Genomic DNA, 13229 nt, shown 5'->3' with positions numbered 1-13229 from the left:
CTTTTATTTTTCAGAAATTCCTTTACCCCACTCTATACAGCACTCTTATCTTGTTGCTTATTGTTTTCTGATTAGCTGTTGCATAATATAATCTTCTTGGAATGGAGGCTACTGAGTAGTCAGGTAGTGAATCCAAAGTAACTTCTAGTATTTACTAAGTTAAAATTTATGCCCAGTTTCTGTTCTTTCACTGGTCTAATTATCAATAAACAGTGTATCTTCTGAAGCTATTTAAGGTGGGGAGGTTGGGAGTAGAGAAGAAAACCTATAGAAGGACCTTATAGTCTAGTGGACAGGGGTAAGGCAGCTGGAGTTAAACTCTAGTGCCAAACTCTGCCCATGCCACATTTCTTGGGTGTTGGCACGCCCCATTCAGCTACTGCTACCTGTCACTCTCCAGCAGATCTTCAGGAAAACTTCCTGTTGAGAGTCGTTGCGTCCCTGGTTCTGGGGCATCATACTGTTGGCTGTTCTCAAAGTGCTGAATGATGTTCCTCACATTGCCTGGCTTGACTGCAGGCAAAAAGAAAATGAAGGATACTATGCTTTCTGTTCTGAGATGACTTCTCAAGGCCCTCACTCCCCTCTAGCCCAGAAGATAGCAATGAGCAAGCATGGATGAGGACAGTAAGGGACCAAGAGGCAGGAGACATGGCTCTAGTCCTGGCTTTTCTACGACTATGGAGCATGGCCTTGGGTGGTCACTTGACTTTTCTGGAGCTACTCTTTCCTTACGTACAAAATGAGAGGGTATGAAAGTACATTGTCTATGAAATTTTCTTTTGGCTCTCACATTCTTCTGCTTGAAACCCCTGACTAAGCTTTTTCTAAGCCACAGGACAAGTTTTTTTTTTTTTTTTTAAAAAGAAAAGCCAGGAATACCAAAAATATGTATCACATGAAAATGGGTCATATTGCCAACTCATATCAGGCATTTTTCAAACATTCTATTTTATTTTATTTTATTTATTTATTTTGGTCGGTCGTGGGGCTTGAACTCCAGGCTTGGGTGTGGTGCCTGTGCTCTTCAGCTCAAGGCACGCTCTACCGCTTGAACCACAGCACCACTTCTGGTTTTCTAGTGGTTTATTGGAGATAAGAGTCTCATGGACTTTCCTGCCTGGGCTGGCTTTGAACAGTGATCCTCAGATCTCAGCCTCCCGAGTAGCTAGGATTACAGGTGTGAGCCACTAGCGCCTGGCTTCAAACATTCTATTTTAGAACTCACTGTTTCTGTTTTTCTTTTTTCTTCTTGACTCTATCTTGTTTTACCTTCCCCCAGCCCATCTCTGCGCTTCATCAGTAAGAAACCTGACACTAGTCACTTAGGATGAAGTGGCATTCAAATCCTAGCCCCCTTTCTAAGCTTATAAAGGAAGACATCCTTGGATCAAGGAGACAGAGAGGGCAAGAGGAGGTCTGAAGACACACAGGAACTGTCACTTAGGAGGAGGACTTAGACCCAGGGCACAACAGTTGGCAGCCAGAGAAAAGCTGAGGAGTTTGTCTTCAGGGAAAAGCTCAGCTTGAGACCTATGAGATTACAGTAACTAAGCTTGCTTAAGACCAGTGGGACAGGGAAGGCAGTATAAATATCCTAGGCGGTCCAAGCCTGATCATAACTAGACTAAGAGACTTTAGAAATTCTCATATCCACATATACAGGCTTACAAACCTATTTCAAAACTTGACTTTCATAGGAAAATTTCTAAGCCAAAGAGAACAAAAGCCATTTTGTTGCTGTCTGTCTCCAATCCCACTCTTGAATCAGGCGGCTAGAGCAGTATTTTTCTGCAATGGCATAAGTGGTTGGGTTTAAGTTTTAGGTTGTCATCATCACTCCAATTTGGAAGTTAGCATCTGGATCATCATGCAGCCATAGCTCTGAACCAGTCTAGTTGGGTGATGATGTGAGAGCCTAGGAACATTCTATACCTGAAAGGCACAAGGTAGAAGCCATTGTCTTCTCTCCTACTAATTACTTAGAAAATGCCCAGTTTGCGACAGAGTTAAATACTAGCAATGACAAGAAATAGGTAAAGCCCCAAGATCTCTGTTACTCAGAGTAATAAGGGGAAATAGGTAGAAAGAATATTTCATTATTTATTTAGTAGCACTAGAGTTTGAGCTCAGGCCTTCTACCACTTGAGCCATATCCTTAGCCCAGAAGACATTTTTATTTATTTATTTATTTTTTGGGTCCCATCGTGGGGCCTGAACTCTGGGCCTAGGCGCTGTCCCTCAGCTCTTCAGCTCAAGGCTAGCACTCTACCACTTGAGCCACAGTGCCACTTCTGGCTTTTTTCTTTTTGCTTATATGGTGCTGAGGAATTGAACCCAGGGCCTCAGGCATGCAAGGCAAGCGCTCTACCACTGAGCCACCTTCCCAAGCCCCCAGAAGACATTTTTAAAAAGCAAAGTTTCACTAGTAGCCTCTGTTTCCCTTTCTCTGATTTCTGAATAATGGAACTGAATAAAAGTGAATTGTGTTGCTAGCAATCAGAAAAATAGTGGTGATAGTTGATAACTGTAAATGTCAAAAAAACTCTCAATGCTGTTTTTTGTGTTTTTTTTTGTCAGTCATGGGGCTTGAACTCTGGTCCTGGGCGCTGTCCCTCAGCTCTTCAGCTCAAGGCAAGCACTCTACCACTTGAGCTACAGTGCCACTTCTGGTTCTCTGGTCGTTTATTGGAGATAAGAGTTTCACGGACTTCCCTTCCCTGGGCTGGCTTTAAACTGTGACCCTCAAATCTCAGCATCCTGAGTAGCTAGGATTACAGGCTTGAGCCACCAGTGCCCGGCAATGCTGGGGTTTTGTAGCATTGGTGAGTGTTTGGTCTTTAGATACCTATTCACATTTGTCTGGTGTCCTGGGGACTTTAGAACCCCAAACAAAATCATACAAGTTCTGAATTAAAGAGCAGGTAGACACTTGGCATTCTTATCCTACCCCGAGATCAGCAACCTACTTAGGTACTGTCATAGTACAGAAAGATGACTGACACAACTATGGAAAGGTGACAGAGTTAAAGACAAAATGCTTCAGACTGTGGGGAAACTGCTAGAAGGCTGGTCTCTGCCAGAACCACCAGGAGGCCCTGCCTGGGGAAGGAAGACCCCTGTCCTTTGGAACCTAACACAGGCAGGATAGTCATGAAGCTCAGACAAGGACAGGTTCCTCCAGGGGTTTGTGTCACAGAGCAGCTTTAACAACAAGGATGAACATATAAGAGAAATGAAGAAAAGAAAAAGAGGAAAAGATAAGATGGAAAAGGGCCAAGATTTGGGAGATGGAAATTGGATGCTAATGCAAAGATAAATCCAAAGAAAATGGTCCTTTTACCTTCCACAGGGGACAAGGGAATATGAAATGCTAAAAGAAAAACAAACAAAAACAAAAGTAAACCATGAAAAGTCAAATTAATGTCTCAAGAATTAAAATAAAATATTGTATCAAGCTGGAATGAAACAGCAGTGGCAAAAATCAAAGTGGATCTAGAAGAATCCCTTCCTTCTCCCCTCCCCCAGTGCAGCAATTTCAGAAAGGGACACCACTGCCCTTTACAGATTACCACTGACAGGCTGGACTTAAGATACTGACTTGGCAGAGCCAACACTGGTTTCCAGATGCATGACACACAGCTAGTTAAGAGATTACTGGGAGGGTCAATTGTATTTTAGGTTACTGATGGCACTAGGGCAACTTCTGGGTCCCAAACTTGCCCCCAATCACCGTTTCTACTTAATAGCACTCAAATCCCTCATTAAGGGCCCACAACACAAGATCACAGGCGCATAGACAAATCCCATGGATGAGAGTGAAAAGGGTATTCATTATATGTCTCATGGATATTTAGTTGTTATAACTGGCTCTGAGTTTTCAGACTAAGACTTAGGGTTAGGCATAGCTTTTTTGTCTCTAAAATAGTCACCCTTATGTCCAAGAGGCTGCACTAGGAGTTCAGCAAGGGGAGAAAGCAGCAATATAAAGAGAAAGCTGCACTCTAAGAGTATAGGCCCGTGGCTCCCAGAGACACAGGAAGCCGTTCCTCCACCATAGTGGTATATGAAGGGCTGAGGTCTCTTTCCAAGGAGTAGCCAAGATTGTATCCCAAATACTCACTGCTCTGAGAAGAGCTTTTGGGCTTTCCAATGTACTTGAGGATGGGGTTTCGCTTCTTGTCCTCCAAGGCATCCTTTTCTTTCTTGGAATTGCTGCTCTGCTGAGAGAGAAGGCACTGAAATTTGGGGAAGGTCTTAATATCCATCATACATGGCTGTTAATCACTTTGCTCTTGCTCTCAACACTAGCCCTAAACAAACAACTGGAAAGTTGATTCATCTTTGTTCTCCAAGGCACATGTTCAACTCTGGTCAAGTGTGAAGGAAGGCAAGGCCTGCTCTCATCTGGGGATTCTGACTCCATATTCAAAGTAGAGGTATACAGCTACTTGCAAAATGGCTTTCCTGGTCTATCTCAGCACAGAGAATTGCCGAAAAGGAAGCTATAATCTAGAGGAGCTCTTTTACCTTCTTAGCCTTGGGGAAGAAAGGCAGCCACTTGTCCTTGTCAGGGGCAGACTGGGCCTTTTCAGCTGTATTGGAGGGCCGTGCCTCGCGAAGACGGATCCCAGCATGGTTCATGTAAGTATTTAGGGCAAAGCCCATGGGAGTACTGCAAGAAAGAAAGAGTGCTATGAACCAGAAAGCTCCAGGCATCTTCCTATCAGCAGGTGGAGGACCAAAATCTTGCTCCAAACTCAGTCTACTCAACCAGTTAGGAGAGTAGGAAAGGGGTAGTTATGGGTTAAGTTTTCCAAAGGGAGTCTGGAATAAGCACATGGGACAGCAGGCAGAAGCTGGTCAGATGCTGTGCATTGGCGGACACAGCTCCCAAGAGAAATCAAGCAGAATCTTCCCCATGAGGGGATGATGGTTGGTTAGGGGAGAAAACCAATTCCCTAAGATATGAGCAAACAATTCTCTAGCTGGTTAAGCCACGGGTAAACCAGGAAAACTGTATGAGGTTTGCAGCTAACATCCATAGGTGTGCAGTTGGGGAAGTGAAAGTGCCAACTAGCCTCTACCCAGGCATACTGCCTTTGCTATCCTCCCCTCCCTGAAAACAAGAGATGGAAAGATGCTGTCAAGGAGCTTCCAATTGCCACAAATGAAACTGTCCAGAGTTCTGTGCTTAAAAATGTATGTGGCCCACAATTCAGTAGACAGATTATCCACTTTGTGGATCCAATGTAATAAAGCTTTAGCGCTGGATTTACTGTCCTCTTAAAACAGACTTTAATCCATCTTTTCTCCCCTACTTAGTGTATAGTACTCAGAATTCAAACTTATTTTAACATAGCTACTAAACAATGTAGGCTACAAAACAAAACAAAAATTATAATATGTGCTAAGAGGAGATGTGTTACACTCAGCTCCCTCTGTGGGTGCTACCGTCACCATTCTTTCTTATTGTTTTTGGTGCTGGTTCTGGACCTTAAACTCAGGGCCTGAGTGTTGTCCCTGAGTATTATTGCTCAAGGCTAGTGCTCTACCATTTGAACCACAGTGTCAGTTCCAGCTTTTTGGTAGTTAATTGGAGATTTTTGATGGGTAATTAGTCTTATGGACTTTCTTGCCCAGGTTGGCTTCAGAACTTGATCCTCCTGCATAGCTAGGATTATAGGCTTAAGCCTCTGGTGCCCAGTTTCATCACTGCTTCTTTTAGAAGTGGTTTCAGGAAAAAACAACAACAACAACAAAAAAAACAGGGAAGGACTAATTTGGACTAAGCTGGTCTGGGAATGCTAGGAGGGCAGCTTGTCACAGGGACAAAAACTCACACTCCCAGACAGTGGTTCCTGAGCATGTGTTATTGTTACAGTCATCTGGGAATAAAACTTTCACAAATCATTATCCTACAAATGCCAGGAATCCCCTGTGGATGGCAGACATGGAAAGCAGAATAACTTAGCCTTACTCTTCCGAGCTTGAAAGTTGCAAATGAGCCACACCACAGATTCACTAACCTTCTGTCTTCCTCATATTTGGACCTGTAAGAAAATAAAGAATGAATGACTCAGACTGCAAGACACAGACTGATGGTTAGGGAGGAGGCTGGCAGGAGAGAATCACTTTTTTTTTTTTTTTTCTGTCAGTCTTGGGGCTTGAACTCTAGGTGCTGTCCCTGAACTCTTGGGTCAAGGCTAGTGCTCTACTACTGGAGCCATAGAGCCACTTCCAGTTTTCTGGTGGTTTATTAGAGATAAGAGTCTCATATACTTTCCTGCCCAGGCTGGCTTTGAATCATGATCTTCAGATCTCAGCCTCCTGAGTAGCTAGGATTACAGATGTGAGCCACTGGAGCCCCGCCAGTAATCACTTTCTTAGGGGAGGGAAAAGGAACTCTGAGATTTGCATTTGCTAAGCAGGTATTCTACTGCTTGAGCCACACTTCCAGGCCCTTTTATGCTATGGTTATTTTTCAGATGGAATCTTGCTTTTTTCTTCCTTCTAGGACTATGAGCCTCTACAATACCACCATACCCAGATTCTTCTGCTGCGATGTATCTTATGAATATTTTTCTGCCCTGGATAACCATAATTCTCCTAATCTGAGCTTCCTGCATAGCTAGAATGGTAGGCACACAACACTGCACCCAGCTATTAGTTGAGATGTATCTTATACTCTTTTTGCCCACTCTGGCCTTAAACCATGATCCTCCAAATAGCTGTAATTTTAGGCATGAATCACTGGTGCCTGGCTCCCCTATCATCCTTTTTGTAGGTCATAGGGCTTGAATTCTGGGCCTGGGCACTGTCCCTCAGCTCTTCAGCTCAAGGCTAGTCACAGACCCACTTCTGGTTTTCTGGTGGTTTATTGGAGATAAGAGTCTCATGAGTCTTTCCTGCCCAGGCTGGCTTTGAACTGAAATCCTCAGATCTCAGCTTCCTGAGTAGCTAGCTAGTATTACAGGCATGAGCCACCGACCCAGCTCTTATGAGGGTTCATGTGGAGCCTATTAACTGGCTTTCTTTGTTCTTCTGCCTCCCCAACAGTTTAGTTTCATGTGGATCCAATGGCTTCTCAGTGAGGGAGCACCGATATACAACCTCCCTGTGGTCCACAAGCTCTTCACGCTGTCACTCCTTTTATCTCTCTCTCTCCATCACATACTTTTTATTTTATTTTTTTTATTGTGAAAATACTGTACAGAGGGGTTACAATTACATGGGCAAGATAATGAGTACATTTCTTATCAAGCATTGTAGCCTCCTCCTTTGTTTCCCGTTCCCATTCCTTCCCAGCCCCCCCCCACCCCCCCACTCCATCACATACTTTTGACTCTGCTTACACTGGTTTCCTTAACTGTTCCTCATGTATCAAGCACATTCCTACTTTGCCTTGGCTATTCTCTCTGCCTAGAACCTTCTTCCCTGCGATGTTTTCAAGGGTAACCCCAACAGTCTCTTTAGCTGCTCAAGTGCTACTTTTTATCAGGTGGCTCACTCTGATGCTCTATTTAAAACTATACCCCATGACTCTGGTACTCCTGGCCCTGCATCCTCCTCTATCCTCCCTATCCCCCCGTGTTTGTTATTTCTGCCATACTAATACAATCTAGTTATTTCTCTTATATTGCAGCCACTTGCAACACAGCAAAAGCTTCACAAAGGAAAAATCCATGCACAAGTATCTGGCATACAATGGGAATGTCATTGATATTTTCTGAGTTGAAAATGTCAGTAGCAAGATCATTTAGGTTAACTTCCATCATTTTGTAGATAAGGATTCAAGATGGAATAACTTGACTAGGGCCACACTAATAACTCAGCAAAAGGCAGTATAGGGATAAAAGATGCTCCCATAAAGCCTGATCTGGGCCTCTAATCACAGGCATCCCTTGGGAGCTTTAAGAAATGGGACTGGAAAAGTTTAACAAAAGCAGATGTACCCTAAGTCCCCTAGAAAGCACATTAGTTTTTTGGATGTAGTTAGTAAAAAATGGTTGTTTTGGACTTCCTGAAGGAACTCCATCTATTAGAGATAGGGTATGCTGGTCTCGTTCAAAGACATATTAGAGGCAGGAAGGGAGGAAGGTCAGGAAGAAAGCTGGAAAGGGAAAGCAGAAAGAAAAGAACACTATGTTCCTAAAATCCATGGCTTGTCATAATCAATGACTGTCAGGAGCTCCTGTAATACCCTTGAACAGCAGGAGCTCTTAGCCTGAGAAATGCAGTGGGAAGGTTTGGCTAGTCTCGTCTTTTAGGGGAAGGAGAATCAGGCAAGAAATGGAGAGGGTTGAAAACAGACTCAAAACATCTGTCAACTTGTTTGGTATGTTCAGGGGATGGGAGTGGAACTGAAGACTCACAAGATATCTCCAAGGGCAGCCAGCTGCTTTTCAGCTATTTGACGCTCTTGCAGAGGGTCCCCATCCAGGTCTAGCAGGTCATTCTCACCATACAGGCTGCCTAGCCCCAGAGTGCGCTTTGTTCTACACCAGAAACACAAAGCAGAAGACAAATATACACACTGGACAGAACAAATACAAAGAGCGAGACAACACACATCACAGAGATAATGAGAAAGGCCAAGAGGGTTTGAGGGGAGAGGACTGGCATTGGTGGTAGGAGGGCTTGGCAAACCTATAGTCATGAATCTGCTCCTGGATCTCTGGCATGGCTGCCTCCTGGGCTTCACAGAGAATACCACGAGCATCCTCGCTGTTCCGTAGGCGAAAGTCTGTAATGGGAGCCCAGAGAACAAAGAATGGATGAGTTGTTAGGGGAGGAGGAGGATGTTGCTTCTGCTGAGCCTCTCAAGGAACTTCAGCATCCTGGGAGGAGAGGCTAGCTTTATGCCCCATTAAAAGAAGTGGAGTCCTCTATTCCATTCAAGTGATTTTTTAATTCAGGATTGGAATCTTCATGTCCAAGTCAAGGGCAAAAACATTTTCCTCCATCAGAGGAAATTTTGAAGCCCATCTCATTGGACATAATATCCACCATGCAGACTTATGAGAGGCTCATTCTCCTTTAATCTGGTCAAACAGATTACAGGAACAAAACAGGTAGGCCCTTCATGAAACCAAGAGATGTCCCAGGATTTAACTCCATGCAGACCAAGCCAAATCTGCATAAAGGGCCAGCTCATTTTGCTTTTGAATAAAAGCTGCATTCACTCTATTGTCTCTGCATGTAAGCTCTCCTTCCCACCATCCCTGCTATAAATGGCCCCTTCCCAAGCATAGCCTGCAACTTCCAGCTTCTAAAAGGCTGCCTGTGCATAACTTCTCAGAATGCTATCTTCTTTATAATGCCTCCTCTCAATTCTTCTGGAATTGAAGAAATGTCCTCATGCAGTCCATGGTCCTCACTCTGGACCAGTTATGTTATGTTAGGAGAAAGTAAGAAAACAAAACTAAAACCCAAAACAAGTGCTCCTAAACCCCCAAACCAAAAAACACTATAGAGATTCTGGCTGCAGGTGAGATGAGAGGGGTTTGGGATATATATTTTAAGAGTTCCTTAAGGGATTCTTCTGAGAATCCCTGGAAGGTTGGCAGAAATTAGCCCAGGTCTCCTAACACTGAGACCAAGTCATTCTGTAACAAGCTCCAGGAAGAGGCAGAGGCAGAAATTAGAGGCAGAGTGAGTTCCTAGGTAAGATCTGTCCTGTTTGTGCCTGTCCATGACCTAGTGAAGTGTTTTGGAGAAACCATCTCTGGATCTTTTCCCCTATTGAAGGATAATTATCCAGGGACAGGTTCATGTCCCTTTTGCATCCTGACAATTCAGTACAAGAAGGGCACTAGTAAGAGATGTATTAGCTGAGTCAACTTACCAATCTCAGCCTGTAACATCTCTGGGATCTTCACTCTGAGAGGCTACAATACAGAAGAGTGGGAAAAGTGGTGAGGTGGTTCCTGAGGAATGGACATGTGCAGATGAAGAGGGCTTAGCAATGCTATTTTCTCTCCTTTCTTGCCTATATCTCCCTCCCTCCTTTCATCTTTCTCTATTGTGTACCTGAATTTTAGTCCATGATTTTGATTTGTTTTGTTTTGTTTTTTGGGTCTGGTTGTGGGGCCTGAACTCTGGGCCTGGGTGCTGTCCCTCAGCTCTTCAGCTCAAGGCTAGCGCTCTACCACTTGAACCACAGCACCACTTCCGGCTTTTTTCTTTTTGTTTATGTGGTGCTGAGGAAGCGAACCCAGGGCCTCAGGCATGCAAGGCAAGCACTCTACCACTGAGCCACCTTCCCAGCCCTTAGTCCATGGTTTTGAGAAACAGGATCTGAGGCTACAGTGCAAGTTGGGACTGTATTCTGTATCCTGCATGAGATTTTTCACTCTTACTTCAAGGCCAACAGGGTACACAGAATGTACAAGTTCCAAAAGTAAACTAATGAGAGCCAGGCGCCAGTGGCTCACACTTGTAATTCTAGCTACGCAGGAGGCTGAGATCTGAGGATTGCTGTTCAAAGCCAGCCCAGTATCTTATCTCCAAAAAATCATCAGAAAGCCAGAAGTGGTGCTGTGGCTAAAGTGGTAGAGCACTTGCCTTGAGCTGAAGAACTCAGGGACAGCGCCCAGACCAGAGTTCAAGCCCCACAACCGACCAAAACAAACAAACAAACAAAAGTAAACTAATGATAATTTAGGTATATGACGAACTTCTTTCCTTATACCCAGGGAAAACTAGCCATATGTCATCTAGTCCTCGAGCTGCATGGTATTCAGCCTTTGCTGTATGAGTCTCCTGTTACCTGGATACCAAGGTGGTTCCATAACAACCAATGACTCTAATTTCCTTACTCAAGACCCACTTAACAGAGCAAATCTAAAAATATTGAGGAAAATCAATTTCCCCCAATCTCGTTAGCCCTAGTAGCTTATTGCTAGGAAAAAAAAATCAGTTTAGTTTAGCTGATCATATCAGAAAGCTGAGAATTGCCTTTTGTAAACAAAAATCTCTTGCCAGCAGGACTCTGAACACACCCCTGGAACTGAAGTCCAGACACACCAGGCTCATGTCTCAATCACCATAGGGTCTCCCATATTGCTCTCTGGGGAGCAATAGCAAGTCAAGCTGAGCTTCAGAAACCTGGGTCCTCTTTACCTATCATATCTGTCCTGAGACTATTTCTTCATCCGTGTGCGCGCGCGCGTGCGTGCGTGCGCGCGTGCGTGCGCGCGTGCGTGTGTGTGTGTGTGTATGTGTGTGTGTGTGTGTGTATGGGGGGAGGTGGCAAGAGGAAAGGGAGGGGAAACCGGCAGGGTTGGGGGAGTAATTAGAATTTGGTTCAATCTTTTCTTCCCAAACATTCTGGAGAAAGGCAGTATGTATTCTATATGTGGAACTAAAGAGGTATAGAGAGATCACTTTTTTTTTTTTTTTTTTGCTTGAGATTCTTTTGCTCAAGGCTGGCACTCTACCATTTGAGCCACAGTGCCACTTCTGGCTTTTTTGTTTATGTGGTACTAAGGAGTCAAGAGTTTCATGTATGCTAAGCAAGCACTCTACCACTAAGCCACATTCCCAACCCAGAGATCACTTTTTTGAGAGGAGAGATAAGAACAGACTCTAGAATTCTTTTTATTTTTTTGTCAGTTGTGGGGCCTGAACTCTGGGCCTGGGCGCTGTTCCTCAGCTCTTCAGCTCAAGGCTAGTGCTCTACCACTTGAGTCACAGTACCACTTCCAGTTTTCTGGTGGTTTATTGGAGATAAGCGTCTCATGGACTTTCCTTCCCGGGCTGGCTTTGAACCTCCATCCTCAGATCTCAGCCTCCTTAGTAATTAGGATTACAGGCATGAGCCACCAGCAACTGGTGACTCTAGAACTCTTAATCTCTCAGACTAGAGTTTCCCTCCCTTTTTCCTTAGCATATGTTAGCTATCCAAGGGAGGATTTTGTTGTGACATTTCCATACCTGTATACAATGTTTTCCAATCAATCTCTCCCTCTCTATTATTCTTTCTTGTCCTCCCTTTCTTCCTAATATAATTGCAAAAGGTTTCACTGTTCTATTTTCTTTTATTATTAAGTAGTTGTAGAAAGAGATTACAATTCCCCAAGTCAGGTTATGAGTACAATGCATCTTGATCTCATTGTCTTATTTTCATATGTGCTTACAATCTATTTTGACCATTTTCATTCTCTTTCACCCTTGTTAGTACGACCCCTTCTTGACTCTCCTTAACAAGGTCTGTTTATCTTCTCCTCTCTCATAACTCTCTATTGATCAATAGCTCTCATGGAGGTTTTTCATGTCATTTTAGTCTAGAGTTTTCTTTAAAAACCTGTCTCTGCTTGGCCTGAATGTCTTGCTTGCTTTTCCTGTCTTTTGCATACTCCAAAGTGTATAATAACATTGTAGTCCAAGCCATAATTGCCTTACCGCATTTTTCTCTAGGAAAATATTCCAGATGTCTTTTCCCAAGCTTCGGGAATCCTTGGAGTTTGTCTGTTGATAAACTTCTGCACACAAGTAAAAAAGCTAGGAGGAAGGAGAAACTGAATTACAGCAGTGGGTCTCAACCAGGGGTGACTGCTTATTTGGGAACTTTTGGCAATTTCTGGAGATATTTTTAGTTATCACAGCTACTGGAGGAGTGGATATTTTGGTATCTGATGGGTAGAGTCCACTGATACACCTGCACATCCTAAAATGAACAAGTCGACCACAACAAAGAATTCTCTAGTCCAAAATGTCGACAGTGCTGAGAATAGATGTTACAGAAACCTAAGGTAAAATGACAATCCCTGACTCTTTCTCGCAGGTACACCTATAGGGTTGATCACTCCTCCACTTGTACATTGTTCCCTGCAGGTTCATGTTTTATTTTTCATTGTCATATGCCCTGTCTCTTTCTGAATTGTTTGTGAGACACCAGCACTTGAGACTTAACAACTGAGTATTCAATCAATCACTGACAAGCAAATGGATGCTCATCCTGGCCTCTAATGTGGTATCTTCTCCAGAAAGACAAAAGAGCAGTCCATGTTGTGGGGAAGAGGCTTATTCTAAATAATACAACACTGACATTCTCTTCCAACTCTCTTCATTTCTAAGCAGCTCAGTTGAGCAGAATGAGAAAAATGGAAAGGCTGCTGACTCCATTTGCCATCCCTGGGCACAGTGGGCTCCATCCCTTCACATTCCTTCTTGCCATCACCTTAGCCCTTTGGCATCTTGTAATAACACTGTGTATTTGCAAAGGC

General features: G+C 43.7%; 1 protein-coding gene across 8 annotated transcripts in view; it reads right to left on the bottom strand.

Moving 5' to 3' along the window:
• Positions 1 to 13229, bottom strand: part of Arhgef11 (Rho guanine nucleotide exchange factor 11) — a 105180-nt gene that overhangs the window by 14289 nt on the left and 77662 nt on the right. For 3 of the 8 annotated variants that reach the window (XM_042681691.1, XM_042681696.1, XM_042681695.1), the window contains 9 exons: positions 12406 to 12504; positions 9848 to 9890; positions 8650 to 8746; positions 8376 to 8498; positions 6030 to 6053; positions 4531 to 4675; positions 4124 to 4223; positions 3344 to 3373; positions 387 to 513 (listed from right to left, as the gene is read on the bottom strand). In XM_042681691.1, the coding sequence (XP_042537625.1) occupies positions 387 to 513; positions 3344 to 3373; positions 4124 to 4223; positions 4531 to 4675; positions 6030 to 6053; positions 8376 to 8498; positions 8650 to 8746; positions 9848 to 9890; positions 12406 to 12504 (788 nt within the window). The remainder of the gene's footprint in view (positions 1 to 386; positions 514 to 3343; positions 3374 to 4123; positions 4224 to 4530; positions 4676 to 6029; positions 6054 to 8375; positions 8499 to 8649; positions 8747 to 9847; positions 9891 to 12405; positions 12505 to 13229) is intronic. The other 5 variants (XM_042681692.1, XM_042681698.1, XM_042681699.1 and 2 more) reach the window with 3 other exon arrangements.

This window comes from Dipodomys spectabilis, unplaced genomic scaffold (assembly GCF_019054845.1).
Source record: "Dipodomys spectabilis isolate Male_0828 unplaced genomic scaffold, ASM1905484v1 ptg000069l, whole genome shotgun sequence".
Classification (NCBI taxonomy): domain Eukaryota; kingdom Metazoa; phylum Chordata; class Mammalia; order Rodentia; family Heteromyidae; genus Dipodomys; species Dipodomys spectabilis.
The sequence above is the reverse complement of the archived record's forward strand: the minus strand, read 5'-3'. Positions and strand labels throughout refer to the sequence as shown.